The sequence below is a fragment of the Peromyscus californicus genome, unplaced genomic scaffold, assembly GCF_007827085.1.
Source record: "Peromyscus californicus insignis strain IS unplaced genomic scaffold, ASM782708v3 Scaffold_8__1_contigs__length_139910024, whole genome shotgun sequence".
Classification (NCBI taxonomy): domain Eukaryota; kingdom Metazoa; phylum Chordata; class Mammalia; order Rodentia; family Cricetidae; genus Peromyscus; species Peromyscus californicus.
The window spans coordinates 22,507,336-22,522,792 of NW_026294606.1; the positions used below are offsets into that span (position 1 = coordinate 22,507,336).

Genomic DNA, 15,457 nt, shown 5'->3' on the forward strand with positions numbered 1-15,457 from the left:
GCCTGCTGTCACCAGCAGCCAGTGTGAGCGTGACTGTGCATGCTGGAAGCCAAGGGGGTGGCTATGTAGATCCCAGCTGGGACACTGGGCAAGTGACAGTTTCTCCATCCCTCCCTTCCTCAGCTATAAAACATGGTTATACTTCACCTACTTCATGTAGTTGAAACAAGTACACATGAAAAAAGCACTTCGCATACAGCCCTGTAATAGACCTGTGGAAAGGGTAGCTACGTTGAACACCAGAAAACCATCTGTACAGCCTCTTCCTCGCCACCAGCCCAGGACCGTCATAACTATGGGAAGCCATATAATTTAAAAACAGTTGGACACAAGGCACCTGGTTTATCTTATCCATTCAAGAGTCATCACTTGAATCTACGGCGTGAGGCTATCCTGGGCGGCATGGAAGCATCCCATCTCAACACAAACAAAAATAAACCAAAATATTGGAAAGAACACTCCACAAATATCATCTACAGGAAAGCAGTAGGCGGCACAAAGTGGACTCATTTATCACTCTGTTCATCTGTACAGAAGGCTGAATGAACCAAATATGAGCCAGGTCCTCCTCACTCCAACTTGTGCTAGCAGAGGAACACTGAGCCTGGGAAACTACCCAGGCTCCAGGGTATGGATGCTTTTTCACTTACTTCTGCAATATAACATACTCCCCTAACTGCATGTCTAGACCACTTTTATTTGAATACTGTGGTATTAGACAGTTATGTGCTGGTCTTATGGTTTTCTTCAGTGACGAATCTCAAAGTTGTAAGACAAGAAGGTGGAAGTACACTTCCAAACAGCACAGCCATTAAATTCATACTCATCATTTAGTATCAGTAACAAATCAGGCTTTTTTTTTTTTTCTAGACAGGGTTTCTCTGTGTAGCTTTGGTGCCTTTCCTGGAATTCACTGTAGCCCAGGCTGGCCTCGAACTCACAGAGATTCACCTGCCTCTGCCTCCCAAGTGCTGGGATTAAAGGTGTGCGCCACCACCTCCCAATTCAACAAATCAGGCTTTATATTGATCCAATAGGTATGCACATGTCAAGACCACCACGGTTCCTTTCATACTTAGAAACTCCTACATTAATTACACTGTAACTCTAATTGTAACCAATCACACTGTGAGTGCTTTCTATGTTTAAATACTATGCACAGCAGCAGTCTTACAGTACTCTCTAGAATGGAAAATACCATAGACCCAACTCAAAACTTGGTTAAATTTTTACAATGGAAAGAGCAAAAACTAATGTAATATGCTAGGCATGGTGGTTCTTGCCTTTAATCCCAACACTTGGGAGGAAGAAGCAGAGGGATCTTCATGAGTCAAAATCCACCTGGTCTTCATATTGAGTTCCAGGCCAGCCAGGGCTACATACTAAGACTATGTCTCAATAATAATAATAACATAATCCTCTACAACTGTATAATATATGAGTCTAGAAACCCAACAGTCAAAGGACCTTCTTGAAGAACTGAACAGTCTTGTGAAATGACCCTGTGTGGATATACGTTCTCATGCTCAGTGAGGAATCTCTAGTACTCGCTCTAACAAGGTGATGTACTGCAATTGGCATATTAAAACATTTCAGAAGAGCACCCGTAATTAATATGCAGAAAAACACTGCCAAATGTTCTAAATACAAATTGAAAAGTAAAGCACTTCATCTATTCATGAAATATTGAACACAAGAACAAACGTTACCCAGCCTCGCTCAAATCACTGCGTTCTAGTTGTGGGGCTTAGGAAGAGGTGTACAAGAGGAGTTTTTATTCCCATTACTTACTCTTCTATTCTACAGTAAGAAAAAAAATTATACCTCATCAGAACACACTGTGTGCAAAGATGCTCTAAAATAAAATCATTATTGTGGTTAATTATATTATTACATTTTATATTTTCTTCCAAAAAGAAAAAAAATTGGCTAATGTTGAAAAGCATTCAGAAAGCATCAAATGTATTCTCAACATGAACTGAAAAATAATTAGCTTCAAAACGAAATGAGAGGTTTTCTATATTAAGTCTATTCCCATACTATTCCAGTCAAATTAAATAACACCAGCCATTTATGTGACAGCTCCTAGAAATGCCAGTGGTTTTCTCATATATATCATCTAAAACTGGTTTTTAAATTATTACCTACTTCCTTTCTAGCTTCAGTCACATACAGAAAAGTATTTCAAATAAGCCAAGGGGTTGTTTTCCCTACAGGATTCCTGACCTCTCAAATCATTCGCTGTCAGCATGGAATGGCTGACCTAACATTCAAATGTGTAAAACAATGTGTAAAAGCAATGTGTAAACAGAATTCCCCCATGGCAATCATTAGATTTAGACAGAGTCTACTCATGAACGCAATAAGATAATGCTTACATTAACAAGGCAAGCTTGCATTCGTGGTAGAAGCTTTGATGAAAACCACCACTAGAGCAGGCTCATGAACTGATAGCAAGTGAAAATATTCTCACTAGTGAGAGAACCCTGAAAAGCAGCTTGAGTTTCTCTTCCTACACTGGAGTGGAGCAGGGGACTGAAATGGCACTTATCTCCCAACCTTTTAAATACAATACTCCAAACCCATGTGATGAATCACACTGAAATATTTCATAAGCTTTCTGTTTCCTAATATTGGAGAGAGACTAACATTGTTTAACCTCTTTTAACATGTTAAAAACAAAACAAAACAAACAAACAAACAAACAGGCAAGGACTAAATGATTTCAGGTGGAAGAACGGAAGGGGTAGTGGAGAGCATGGACCTGCTTTCCCAGGTGGCTTTCTGCCCTGGCTGCCCTCTCCGGGATCCCCAGTCTCCAGTAGTCAAGACAAGAATGACCTTCCATGAGTGCAGACAAGTGGCCTGTGTAGCACCAAGTGCAATCAATAAAGAAAGGGTTCTCTGTGGGCACTCCTGTCCTCTGCTTGTGAAACACATGCAACCCAGAGGTTTGACGTAAGCCAGTTCTGGGATGTGACTTGCGTTTCAAGTGCTTACCCTGTACCAGGCATGTGACAAACACTGCTGTAGCCCTGAGGTCTAGCCTTTACCCACTATGTGCACTTTACAAACAAGGAAAACAACTTGCACAAGACCACACAGCTCGGGGTCATAACAAGAAGTCCAACTCTTGGCCTTCAGCACTGATCAAAAGCACAGAGCACAACCATCATCACAGAAACTTCCTCCTCCAGTATATGGGAAGCCACACACAGAGACCCACAACTGGACAACGTGGAAAGGGTGAAAGACCTTGAACACTCACTCAGTCCTAAATGGGATGTCTCCATCAAAACCCCTCCCCTCAGGGCTCAGGGAAGTATTCAGAAGAGGAGGCAGAGAGATTGTAAGAGATAGTGGGGCTAGAGGACACCAAGAAACAGTGTCTTCCAGATTCAACAGGATTGGTGCACATACGAACTCAGAGACTTTGGTAGCATGCACAGGGCCTGTACAGGTCTAAGCCGGATGGGATCCTGAGAGGGGAAGCAGACACAAGCCCCCATCCCTAACCCACAAGTTTCTTCCAGCGGAGTCTCACTGGGCATACAACCCACTTAAGGGCAGGCCCCACATGCCCAGCAGTAGATGGCCAATATGAGTCAAGGATGGCCATGGTCGCATGAGCCCCAAACGCTGCCTGGCATATTCTAATAAAGTTAACTTGCAGAGGGTGAAAAGGGGTCATTCTCTGAGGTGTTCACAGTCAGTTGCATGCAACCAATAAAAGTGAAAACCAGTCATACCAAATTCTCAAAATAAGATTTCTAAAACAAAAAAGACTAATATCTTGTATTTCCCACATTGACTTTTAATCTTAAAGAAGGTGAGGCTCTGAAACCTTACATTCAAATACAACAAAAACAGGTAGCAGCACTTCACTTTTCCACAGCTTCGAAACACAGAATAACTAGTACAGCACAAGACAGCCCTGCATCTGAAATGGCTGGCATCATCATCGTGTGAGTTATCAGTTCCTCAAGCCTCGATGCCTCAGAAGTCAAGGAAAACCCCAGGAAGGTGATGAGCATGGCCCTCCATCCTCAGAGTATGGACTGTGGGCCAAATGGCCCTGCTTCCCCGTCATCTCACTAGGACCACATGTGGGATCTTGGGCCTTGACATCTGCCACACCACGGTCTGCCTAGCAAGGTCGGCAGAGCACAAGGCTGGAAGAGACCCTCTCCAGGGAGGTGAGGGCGGCACTCTGAAGGGCTCCTCTCAATGGTACTTTCCTATGCTCTTCCACAGGTCTCCATCCACTCCACAGAGCACAGTGTCGGAACTCTACGACCGCCTGGACTGTGCGAGCGGGAAAGGGCACAGACAGAGTCTGCCTGGATTATAAGACAAGGATGTGGAAATCTAATTCCTACAAAGTGGACAGAGCGCCAGACCTGTATAACTCAGTTTCGTGTGTTTCAAACCTATTTTCTGCCTTTGCCCAAATCAAGTCTTCTCAGATCTGTCTATGAAGGCATTTCTGAAAACAAAAACCTGCCCCTTTGGGAAACAGAGCCCACACAGGCCTAATAGTAAGATCCACACAATGCATACACACTGTTTCAGGACAATATGGTACTTATAAGACTCATATGCGTGCCTAAAAATTAATTTTGGTAGCTTTTTTCATCAGCTTATTTCCAATCTCAAACTTCCCAGGGGTAGAAAACACACACACACACACACACACACACACACACACACACACACACACACACCACCCCTACAGCAGAGACCTGTGAGAACTCCACACTCTCTACTACCTGCCTCTCTGTACTCAGCTTTTCCAGCAGAACCGCAAGCTTCACACCCCTGCAGGCCCTGCCCGGTGAGCAGAGGGGCTCACACTCCGCCCAAGAGGAAGCGGGCCCTGCAGAAGGCCCTCGTCCCTGAAGTCCTATGCGATGCTAATTCCAGTCTGTCCTTTACTAAACAGCTCTAATTAAGCAATCGTCTACTGTGATGGGCCAGGATTTAACACTTCAAGTCCTCTTCAAAAGGTGAAAAATATCCTAATTTCAGAAAAGATGCAAGTTTCTTATTCTTATTTATTCTATATTTGAATAGTACAGAGGGCATGCTTTTAATATTTATGAGCCAAGAATACTTCAGATTGATCATATACAGATATACCTTGACTGAAACAGCCTAAGCTGAAAATGTGTTTGACAAACACAAAAAACAAAAGAGTGGGAGGGATTTTGTTAGGAGGAGGGAGGGTTGACATGGTGGAAGGGGGGTAAGATGGGCAGGAGGTGTGTGATTAGATTACATTATAGAAATGTGAAACCACCAAGGAACAAATTTAACTTAAAAATGAGTTTAAAGGGTAGGGATATAGCTCGTGATATAGAGCACTACCTAACATGTACAAGGCTCTACATTCAATCCTTACAAAAAAGAAAGAAAAGACTGAGAAAGTGCATTGACTACACTTGACTAATGACCACTCTCCCCTAGCACGCCACAGTGCACTCCAGGGTCCACTGTTCCTTGCTAATGGCAAACTGACTAGCTGCTGAGACTCACCACCACTGCCCAGCAGCCAGAGATCACAGGAGCACATCCTAAGAAAATGGCCAACTACCGACAACAGTCTCTACGAACAATAAACGTTTTCTTGTTCATCGGTTGAGACAGTGTCTCACTAAGTGGCCCAAGCTGACTTTGAATTCTTGGCCTCAGGAATCCTTGGGCCTCAGCTTCCTGAGTTAGCTGCAAATACAGGTACAGGCCACAGCCACCAATCCCAGCTACAGAGGGTGTCTACTGATTATGTATCACTTTACACAATTGTAAAGCTAAGAAATCATAAATTAATCCCTAAGTCTAGGATTCATTAACAAATTTCTGGGCTCTAGCTAAGACCCTCATACAAACTGGAATATGGTTCCCTCTAGGCAGATAAATCATAAAGGCAGGCCTCCAAATGCCCAGCTCGACAAGTATCCCTACCCCGAGTGCCTTGCCTGCAGCTGTAAACAAGATAAAGTCCACTCTTCAAATAGCTCAGACTCTGAGAGAGAGAAGCACACATATTCAAGTTCCATGGTTTCTCTATGACTTCCAAAGGTTACATTTAACATGCTCCAGCTAAATCCTCACCTCATCACTCGGGAGGCAGAGGCAGGTGGATCTCTGTGAGTTCGAGGCCAGCCTGGGCTACAGAGTGAGTTCCAGTTTAATGAGTCGAGGATTTTTTTTTTTTGTTGTTTTTGTTTTTGTTTTTCAAGACAGGGTTTCTCTGTGTAACAGCTCTGGCTGTCCTGGAACTCACTTTGTAAACCAGGCTGGCCTCAAACTCACAGAGATCCACCTGCCTCTGCCTCCCGAGTGCTGGGATTAAAGGCGTGCACCACTATCAGGCTTGTTGTGCGTTCAGTTTTTAACAAACACAAATAAATAAATAATAAAATAAAATAAAGAGCAAAGAAACACAGAAAACTGATAGAGTATAAAGACAAAATATTTTGACAGTTGTAAAATGTATTTCTATTTCATGCTAATTGTTATTACAAGAGCCAAAAAGTCAAGTTTTCTTTTCATTTGTAAGATTAAATGATAACCTTGGTATGCTAATGTTCATTTACTATTGAATGAAAAACAACTTTTATAAGCACAGCCTGACAACCCAGTATTCATGAAGTCTACCATGGTGCCCATGCTCCAGGACACCAAGGTCACTCATCACACTCTTACCAGCCAAGGCAGCTTCAAGGGCTGCAGCCTCCACATACAGCGAGGAGCTTAGGCGAAGGTAGCACTTTTACCTCTTACACTGTACTACTTTTTACTCTTTTTAGATATACAAATACCCCTGTGTTACAACTCCCTCAGCTCAGATTCTTAAACTCTGGGTCACTTGCTTGGTTCTTAAAAACTGAATGTGGGGCTTGAAAAAGAAAACTTTGGCAACAGTAAAAGATTTCTAAACAAGCACAGACCAAAAATTAATTGAAAACCAAATGCATGATGAATGCAAAATGGGGGGGGGGGGCAGTGCTCACTGATGTTACAGCATAGACTGTACTACGGTCTTAGCTCTGGACACAGAACAAGTGTACTTGTACCAAACCGGCCATCACACACTCAAGGAACCCTGCCTGAAATACCTGGGCTCAGATTCCAAACAATTACATGTTGTAAAGTGCCCTGTTAAACTTTCCAAAGTGTTCTGCTCCTCTAGAAACATGTAACAACTTAAAAGTTTCCAACCATTGCATGAATGTATCAAATCAGTCTTGGTCATTGTGTTGCATTGCTAGTGTTAAAATATTTGATTTTAAAAATTACTGTTACAGTTTCTGACTTGAGTTTTGGTAAAATAAATAAATAAAAGGCTTGGGGTTAGGGCAGAATTTTCAACAATTTCTGAAATGCCCTTAACCATACTTCTGCGATTTGGTACCATGTACTATGTTGAAGAATGTTCTCAGCATCACCTCAAAGCACGGATCAACTGAAAACCCAACAGATGCTCCACGTCCCACAGCATTTAATGGTCATCTGAGACCTAATTCTTTTGTGTAGAAATAAACAAGCATATCACTTTAGTGCGCAAATTTTCTTTTGGTGCTGGGAATAGAACCTAGAGCCTCAAGCATGTTAAGCCCACATCCTACCCCAGGCTAGACCTCCAGCCTTATACACAAATACTGATGAGATACTTCTTTGTTGAAAATGAGTCAGTTTGCTCTGACTTCTGCAAATAACGTACTGTGTAAATGTCAATTCCAACCTTTTTCACTTCTTCATCTTCACACAACTTACAGAAGTCAATCTCCGACAGGTATGGGAACGCAGTGGGAAAGCTCACTGGATAGCACCTGCCTAGCATGCTTGAAGTGCAGGGTTCAATCTCCCATAGACACAAAAAGGATAGAGGAGGGATTTTCTTTTTTTAAATGAAGAGAAAATCACAGTGATTCAATAATCAGAAAATATCAACCATCCAGTTCAGATTCCATAGTTCCTGCTAAGAAATGACAAATCTCAGCCTTGAACAGGAAAACTAACTCTGTGGAATTAATTCATTCAACACATAAGGGACAGCTACTACATAAGACAAGGAGAGACACAAAATGGAGCTGGCCATGAAGCAGGCTGTGTCTAAGGGACCCACACCCAGCGACACACTTGATGACGAGGTCCCTGGAAGCCTTTCTTCACTGAACAGAGCCTTACCTCGGAGATTTCTGGGATGAATCTGCTTCGTTCGAGGCATTTTCTTAGATTTAAGAGCTCCTTTTTCTTCTTAGAAATTGCTGGAAGAGCAGGTTACAAAAGGCTGGCTCCATGTATTTGTCCGACATCAGTTAATCCACATGCTGGAAAGGAAGATAAAAGCAGTAAATCTCATTCCTTCAAAAGAAAAGGATACTTCAAATGTTAGAGCATAGAACAGTGCTGACCTAACCACAAGACAAAGTAACCTTTGCAAACATCATTCGCTTTGAACTAAGCCTAGGACAGGTCATCTCGTCACTGCCTAGGCCCTCTTGTTGAGAAAACAAGAGAAAAAAGTCATTAGCCATAGATTAGACTAGAGTGAAAATATTCGCTTTAGAGTAGCATTACTGGAATTACAGTTAAAGTTAGTGTGAGGTAAAGACACACGCTGTATACAGTCCATGTGCCCATTCCTAAGGGAAGCCCAATGTCCTGGTCATGTCATTTCAGTTGGCCCAGTTAACATGCACAGTTGCTATGGTGGCTGTTCCCCAGTGAGGGCACACCTCCATTCCAGGCTCAAAGCAGGATTGCACATGCCTGTGATCAGCAGCTGCATGTTGACCTTTGAGTAGACACAGACAAGCCTCACAACCATGCTGGCTCACTTAGTTATCAAAGAAAGATCTTCCAGATCATTCTGTCCCCTCTGGCACAGGCCCGGCACTGTTCTAGTCTGTGTATGTTACTAAAGGGTTGCAATGCTAGTAACACAATATGATTATGCTGCCTAAACAAAAAGCAGCCTTTTGTTGTTTTGTCTCTGAGGCCTGGAAATCACTTGTTACTGCAGCATAACCTAGTCTGTCCTGACTGTGCCTTGTCAAAAGCAATCTGAAATGCATTATGCCAATATGTAATTATCCAACAGGCAGGTCCACCCCACAGTCCATGGGCAGTAGCCAAGTTTAACTAGGTATCTCTATGAATGCCACCCAACACAAAAAGGTAAACTTATTTAAAACATTACAAGTTTTCTTTTACCTTTTTTTTGGGGGGGGGGGGGCGGGTAACTCTGTTGCAAGGTTTTTGAGCCATGACATTATGTTGCAATGTCAGGCACAAAAAGGTTATATGCCTGAAACCTAACCACCCAAATGCCCAAATCAGCAACCCTAGTCTCCTCTCTTCCATTAGATTCTTTCTCAATAATCAGTTAAAATTTTAGCCGTAACTTCCTCCAACAACGCTGATAAGCAAAGCCCATTATGTTGGCACGAAAGGTGAAACAAGGTTTAATCACTAAGCAAACATAAAGAATAGAATAAGAATGCTTTGTTTAAAACCTCTCATATCTATTACTGCACACAGCACAAGAGAACACTTAGTGGGTGCCTGTTTTACTGTAGTTTCTACTTATCACCTAACTTAATCCTAACAACTGAGAGAACAGCTCTAATTCATTCATTTTACAGAGGAGAGGGGAGAAAAAAAAAAAACAAGTTTGGGGAGAGGTTATGAAACCTGCCTCAGATCAGTAACTATGGAATGTGGCCCCACATGACTCCATGGGCATTTCCTCAGAGAAGATAACACTTACCTACCCTAGACACCCCCTCCCAATGATGAATGACACAGCAAATTGTGAGGACATACTTTGGAATCAAACCAGACTGGGTTCAAGGCCAGGCTTTACCCCATACTGTGTGGCCTTGTTCAAGGTACTTAACCTTTCTGAAAAGATCAGATTTCCCAAGCTGTAAAACCAGGAAACATTATCCACCTCAGAAGGGTTGTTATACGGACCAAGCTAAACAATGTAGAAGCTTTGCCTGCCACACGAAAATGCTTAAATATTAATTCCCGGGAAGATCGCCTCTAAGGGAAAGAATGTGTCTAAGATCCCAGAATAAGGTTTTAGAAATGTATGCTTTCACTTTAGCTAAAACGCATAAGGAAAAGGCGGCTACAATTAACTTGCTTGCGGCTGTATTTTTAACACGGTTGTTAGTCGGCACAAGCATAGCGCAAACTGTTCACAACCTAATGCAGGAGGAAGAATATGAAACACGATGGTCAACGATGGATGATGTCTCTTGCAGCACCAGCTAATGACCTACAAAAGATAGTGCTCTTCACCTCCCTTTACCACAGAGGCATCAGCTATCGAATTCAAGAAGGTTCCGACTGCACAGAGAATTTAAAGATAAAGCGTATCAATGCTCCGTTCCTTATTAAAACTAAAGCTTCTAAGCGGTCACAATATTACGAAGTTTTTAAAGCGTAAACTCTGATTGTAAGCCGATCACGTGACCCCCATCAGCTCCCAAGCATAAATGTAGAATATGCAAATTCCCAACCTGTAACAGCTTTGGGCGACCCGGTTTTGCAGCCTCCACCCCCTGTCCCTAGCTGTCCAGCCCACGTTTAAATCCAAGGTGGAGAAGTGGGTTCTTTTCAAAGACGACAGCACCGTAGCGACTAGGAGGAGTGATCAACCATTCTTTCTCAGGAAAGAAATACATACTACAAGGTGCAAAAACAGGACACGATCAAAAAGCGTAAAGACAGTCGCAAGGAGAAAAAACATGAATGAATGTGGAGGGCGGAGCCTGGGAAAACCCCTCTGCAACGCTGCACTGAACAAAGCGCTTCGCATGCCAGGAGGAGGGGGGAATGGAAGTGCCAGCTCCGGAAGGAGCCTGGAGTGGATGCGGAGAGCCAGAGGAGGAGGACAGAGCAGGCAAGCGCGGCAGCCTTGAGACTCCTCCTCGCGCCAGCCTCGCCACCGCCCCCTCCCCTCTCTAGCCGCAACTCCTGCTGGAGCCCGACCCCGCGGGGAGCCCGAGCCGCCCCGCGCCCCTGCCCACCTCCCCCGATCCACCGGCGGCGGGCGCGCGCCCTACTCGGCGAGAAACTACCCAGGTGGCCCGGAGTAAACAGGCACTCCGGGCAAGGAACGAAAGGGAAAGCGAGCCACAAAGCCGGGAGGTGCGGAAGCCGCGGCCTGGTCTCCCGCAGCCCCGCCGAGCCCTCCTGCGAGAAGCGGCGGTGGCGACCGGGAGGCCGGCCCTCCGTACCTGCTGGACTCGCAGGACCGCAGCTCCCGCCGCCCGTGCGGCCAGGACCCGCCGAAGTGGCAAGCGGCTCCCGCACGCAGCATCCCCTCCGCAAGGTCGGCGCCGGCACACGCGCACACACTCACACGCACACCCGCGCGCCCGCCCGCCAGGGGGAGGTGGTCCCGGCCCCCGCCCCCCGCGCGGCGCTCTCCCGGGTGCAGCGCCCCTACCGCCGCGCTCGGCCCGCACCCCGCCCGCACCCGTCGGGAGCCGCGCTGCACTTGACAACCGGGACACAAGCAAAAACCTCCTCCCGCGGCCCCGGCCCCGCCGCGCCCGGTCCAGCTGCCGACGGGCACCGAGGCGCGAGCGGGGCGCGGGAGGGACCGGGTGAGACCCCGCGGGAGAGGGGCCTTTACCTCTCCCGGGTGTCCGTGAGGACGGCTGGCAGCGCGAGGGCGACCAGGGCGAAGGTCGGCGGCTTCCCCCGCGCGTGGGCGGGGCGGCAGGGGATCCCCGGGGGCGGCGGGGCGGGGGCTTGCGGCGGGAGGGCGGGCTCGCGTGAAGCCGGCCCGGGGGCCCCCTGCCGCCCCGCCCGCCCGCCCGCCCGCCGCCGCAGGCCCCGCCGCGGGGACCCAGGACGCGGGAGGAGGCGCGGCCCGAGGGGCGGGGCGGGGCGGGGCGGGGGAGGAGGCGGGGCTCCGCGGCCCGGGGAAGCCCGGCCGGGCCGCAGTCGGGGGCGGTTGGCCCGGGAGGAGGGGCGGGGCCGGGCGGCGCCCGATTCTCTTTACCGTCTTTTGACTTTCTAGAGCAGGATGTGGGCCGGGCCGGTGACGTCATGGTGTCTCCCAGCCCCGCCCCTCGCCCTGGCCCTAGTGGGGAGGAGGAGGACCCGGGAGGGAGGGGGGGGGACCCCAAGGGGGTTTCCTCGGCTCCACCGAGAGGGAAGGGGAAATCATTGTGAAACTTGAAACTCATTAACTTTGAAAAATAACTTTTAAAAAAAGAGAAAGAAAGGGGGCGGGGTGTTGGTTTAGAGGGTCGGAGGGGACGCGCTATTAAGCTCTGAACTGAAACCACTTTTTTGGTGGCGGATGTTCTATTAAAAGACCGAGGAAAGCCAAGGTTATTCCGGAGAGAGCCGGTGCTTCCCAGAGCCCAAGCAGCGAGCGCAGTTAACCCCTCCTTGCCCGCCTGACAGCTGGGGACTAACCCGCCAGGGAACTTTGGGAGCCGAGGAGGGGGTGCGGGGCGGAGCCACCCGGCGGGCTTCTGCAACTCTACGGGAGTGAAATGGGAAGGCAGACTAATTTATTACAAACCAGAGTTTGACCCTGGCTGCTAGAAAGCGTTAGAGAAAGGGGCCTGGAAACTTCTAGAACTATCAGGAGAGCTGAATCTGGGGAAGGAAGCAGGTTTTCAAGGTTAGACATAAAGAATGCTAGCAGTTTGAATTTTAAAAGTTCCACACATCCACATAAAAGCCGGCAGAAGTGACTGATTTAACGGGCCACCTCAAAGTTGGAAAGAAAAACGTGTAAAAAAAAAAAGACGCAAAACAAAAATATTCTTTGCTAAACGACCATACGCCTACCAACAGCTGACCATCTGTGCAAACTTGTTTTGTCCCCTAAGGCTTTCATAAAGATGTCCGGGCCGTTCCTGCTAACGGTTGACCCCTAAAATCCCCTGAGGAAGTCCTACCTCTAGCTCATTCGAGCTAAGAAAAGCTCAAAGCCCCAGAATGGAAATGATTAAAAATGGAATACTCAGTAATGGCAAGCTTAGAGCCAAAAATAATGTTTTGCAAAGGGGAAAAATATGCCTACTAAAAAGTAAATTTGGTCATAGGGGCAAAGATCATGCAACTAGAAAGTTCAGATGGTGGGCAACAAGCTATGTTAGCCCTGCAATGAAATAGTGCCATTTTAATTTTTCAGTGGGATAGCATCTACTTTATTAAATGAAACACCCAGTGGGTCGCACTGACAAAACATATAATGTAGCGCCCCTCCCCCAGTCGGGCTATTTGACTCCAAAGCTAAACATGCAGACACACGTGAACATACACAGCTAATGTGTTAGGATAAAGACACATTCTTCGTATGTCGAGTTTGTGTTACTTGGAACGGAAGAAAAAAAGCTAAGTGCCAGGACGCATTCTTTGATTCAATAGTTGCTGAACACAACAGAAATATCTCCACTAACCCAGTGTGTCTTTAGGATATAGCAATGCTATGAACCTTTGAACCAACTGCCTATTTGATTTTGAATTGTCATTTTCTTGAGCAGCAAACAGGTATTAAACCGTATCTCTGAGACACATAATACAGAACACTTTCCTGGTTAAGTTTTCTGAATTTTCTAAATATGATTTATTTTGTGCCAGAATGCAGGGAAAATGCAGCTATGTTATATATAAATAGCTTGTTTCGGCTTGTTTTGTGACACAGTAAATAATAAGTCCTCAGAATATAGCAAATAAACGGAATTGGATGACTGAACTGGACTAGCCTGTGAGTGGTAAACTTCAGCTTGAACTGTCAAAAATCCTGGAACAACTGGGATCCGGGTTCTAGATTAGGAGAAGCAGAGGGGTTCCAAGGGGCCCCTCTCTGCCTATCCAGCGGGCCATGTAAACATCTATGCTGCGCCCCTTGGGAGAAGTGGGGTCCTGTGGGGACTGACCGCATTTCTCCAGCTGAGCAGTTTGGGGAGAGCACAGGTCCAACCCGGGGCCGCGCCGGCTCCTTCCCCAACCCGGGTTCCCACGCGGCCGCCGGGCTCTGCCTGGCTCGGGCTCCCCCTTGGCGCGGCCCCGCGGCTCCAGCCCTCCGCCCCGTGCGGCCAGCAGCGCCACCGCCACGCGGAGATCCCGGAGGTTCCTCCCGCTGGCCCTGGGTCACGCCGCCAGTCCCTCCCCTCCACCCTGCACGCTGGGCTTTCCCGTCCACCAGCGAGTCCCCTCCCCGCCCCCCCCCACCTCCCACTCGGGGCGACCGGACCACAAACCCTTCCCCGCTTAGCTCCGCAGCCACTGTCCCCCTACGACCAGGCTCTTCCCAAGCCAAGCAGACAAAAGAGCCGAGTGAAGAAAACTTACCGAACTGCAAGGCAAAAAGTCTGCTCCCAAGCTTCCTGGGTTCAACTTTTCATTTTAAAAACAACAAAAGCAGAAACCAAAAGCCTCCTAGGTTGGAAGTGGGCGTGAGAGGAAACGCTGGGGGAGGCGCTTGGTTCCCTCGCTGCGCTGCTCCCCCCCACCCCACCCCTTTCTGGCCCCTGCTCGTAGCTTTGATGTTATCTGGTGAACCGCCTACGTGGGTTCTACCTTGAGCTTAGCGCCTGGTGACAGTGGGATACTCTCCTCTGTGGGTGCTGCTAGCAGCCAGCGCAGCAGGTGGCCAGAGGACGGAATCCCCAGCTCTAACCCAAGCTGGAAAAGGACCTTTGTGGACTCCCTCCTTCACCTGAGCTCTCCCAGCTAGTAGTGATCTTGGTCTTGGAGCCGCACTGCTTTCTCTGCTGGAATCGGAGAAGGAGGTCTCCAGATGACATTCTTTTTCCTTCCCCTCACAGTACAAACTTGTAATGAGATCGTTTGGGTGTTTCTCCAGGCTCTGTGCAGTTTTTAGACCTCAGCTTTGGAAGCAGATATTATTTTCTCTCTGAGATATTCCTGCAGCCTTGAAGAGGCAAGAATACAACTCCCAAGATGATAAACTATAATAATACACTACAGATTCCCCTAAGGGTCAAAATACCTGCACACCCTCCTGCATCTGTTATGAAAAGCTTGTAAGTCTTGATTTTATTTTATTTATCTGCACACTAGCTCAACCTGGATATATATTTTGTATTGTTTCCCGTCTCAGAATCATCACTAAGGAGAGCTGCTTTGGAAATCAGAAACAGAACAGGTTAGTAATAAAGGAAAGGCACCGTCTCTCATTCATCCTCCCTGGCACATGCCCTTTATGACAACACCAGGCTGTGTTTAGGCCTTGCCCTCTGGGAGTTTACAAATTAATGGAGGCAACACAAACACATGGAAAAATACCTGGAGGGAGAAAAGATACAAGCCACAGCTTATAAACAGAGCCAATTAAAGTGCACGAGTTATTTATATTACTGCTGAGCGATCTTTGGGTGGAGGGAAAGGTCTATCCAAAAGAAAGTTCCAAAAGAGGGTGAGTCCTCAGCAGAGTTTGAGGGAAAGC

General features: G+C 47.0%; 1 protein-coding gene across 3 annotated transcripts in view; it reads right to left on the reverse strand.

Moving 5' to 3' along the window:
- The window catches only part of Hivep1 (HIVEP zinc finger 1), a 148,535-nt gene extending 134,081 nt beyond the window's left edge, over positions 1 to 14,454 (reverse strand). Inside the window, exons 1-2 of one of the 3 annotated variants that reach the window (XM_052727249.1) lie at positions 14,341 to 14,454; positions 8,191 to 8,333 (exon numbers count right to left, since the gene is read on the reverse strand). In XM_052727249.1, coding sequence (XP_052583209.1) covers positions 8,191 to 8,230 — 40 coding nt within the window. In that variant the 5' untranslated portion in view covers positions 8,231 to 8,333; positions 14,341 to 14,454. Of the gene's footprint in view, positions 1 to 8,190; positions 8,334 to 11,255; positions 11,409 to 11,656; positions 11,773 to 14,340 lie in introns of those variants that run through there. The other 2 variants (XM_052727247.1, XM_052727248.1) reach the window with 2 other exon arrangements.
- Between the last annotated feature and the right edge of the window lie 1,003 nt (positions 14,455 to 15,457).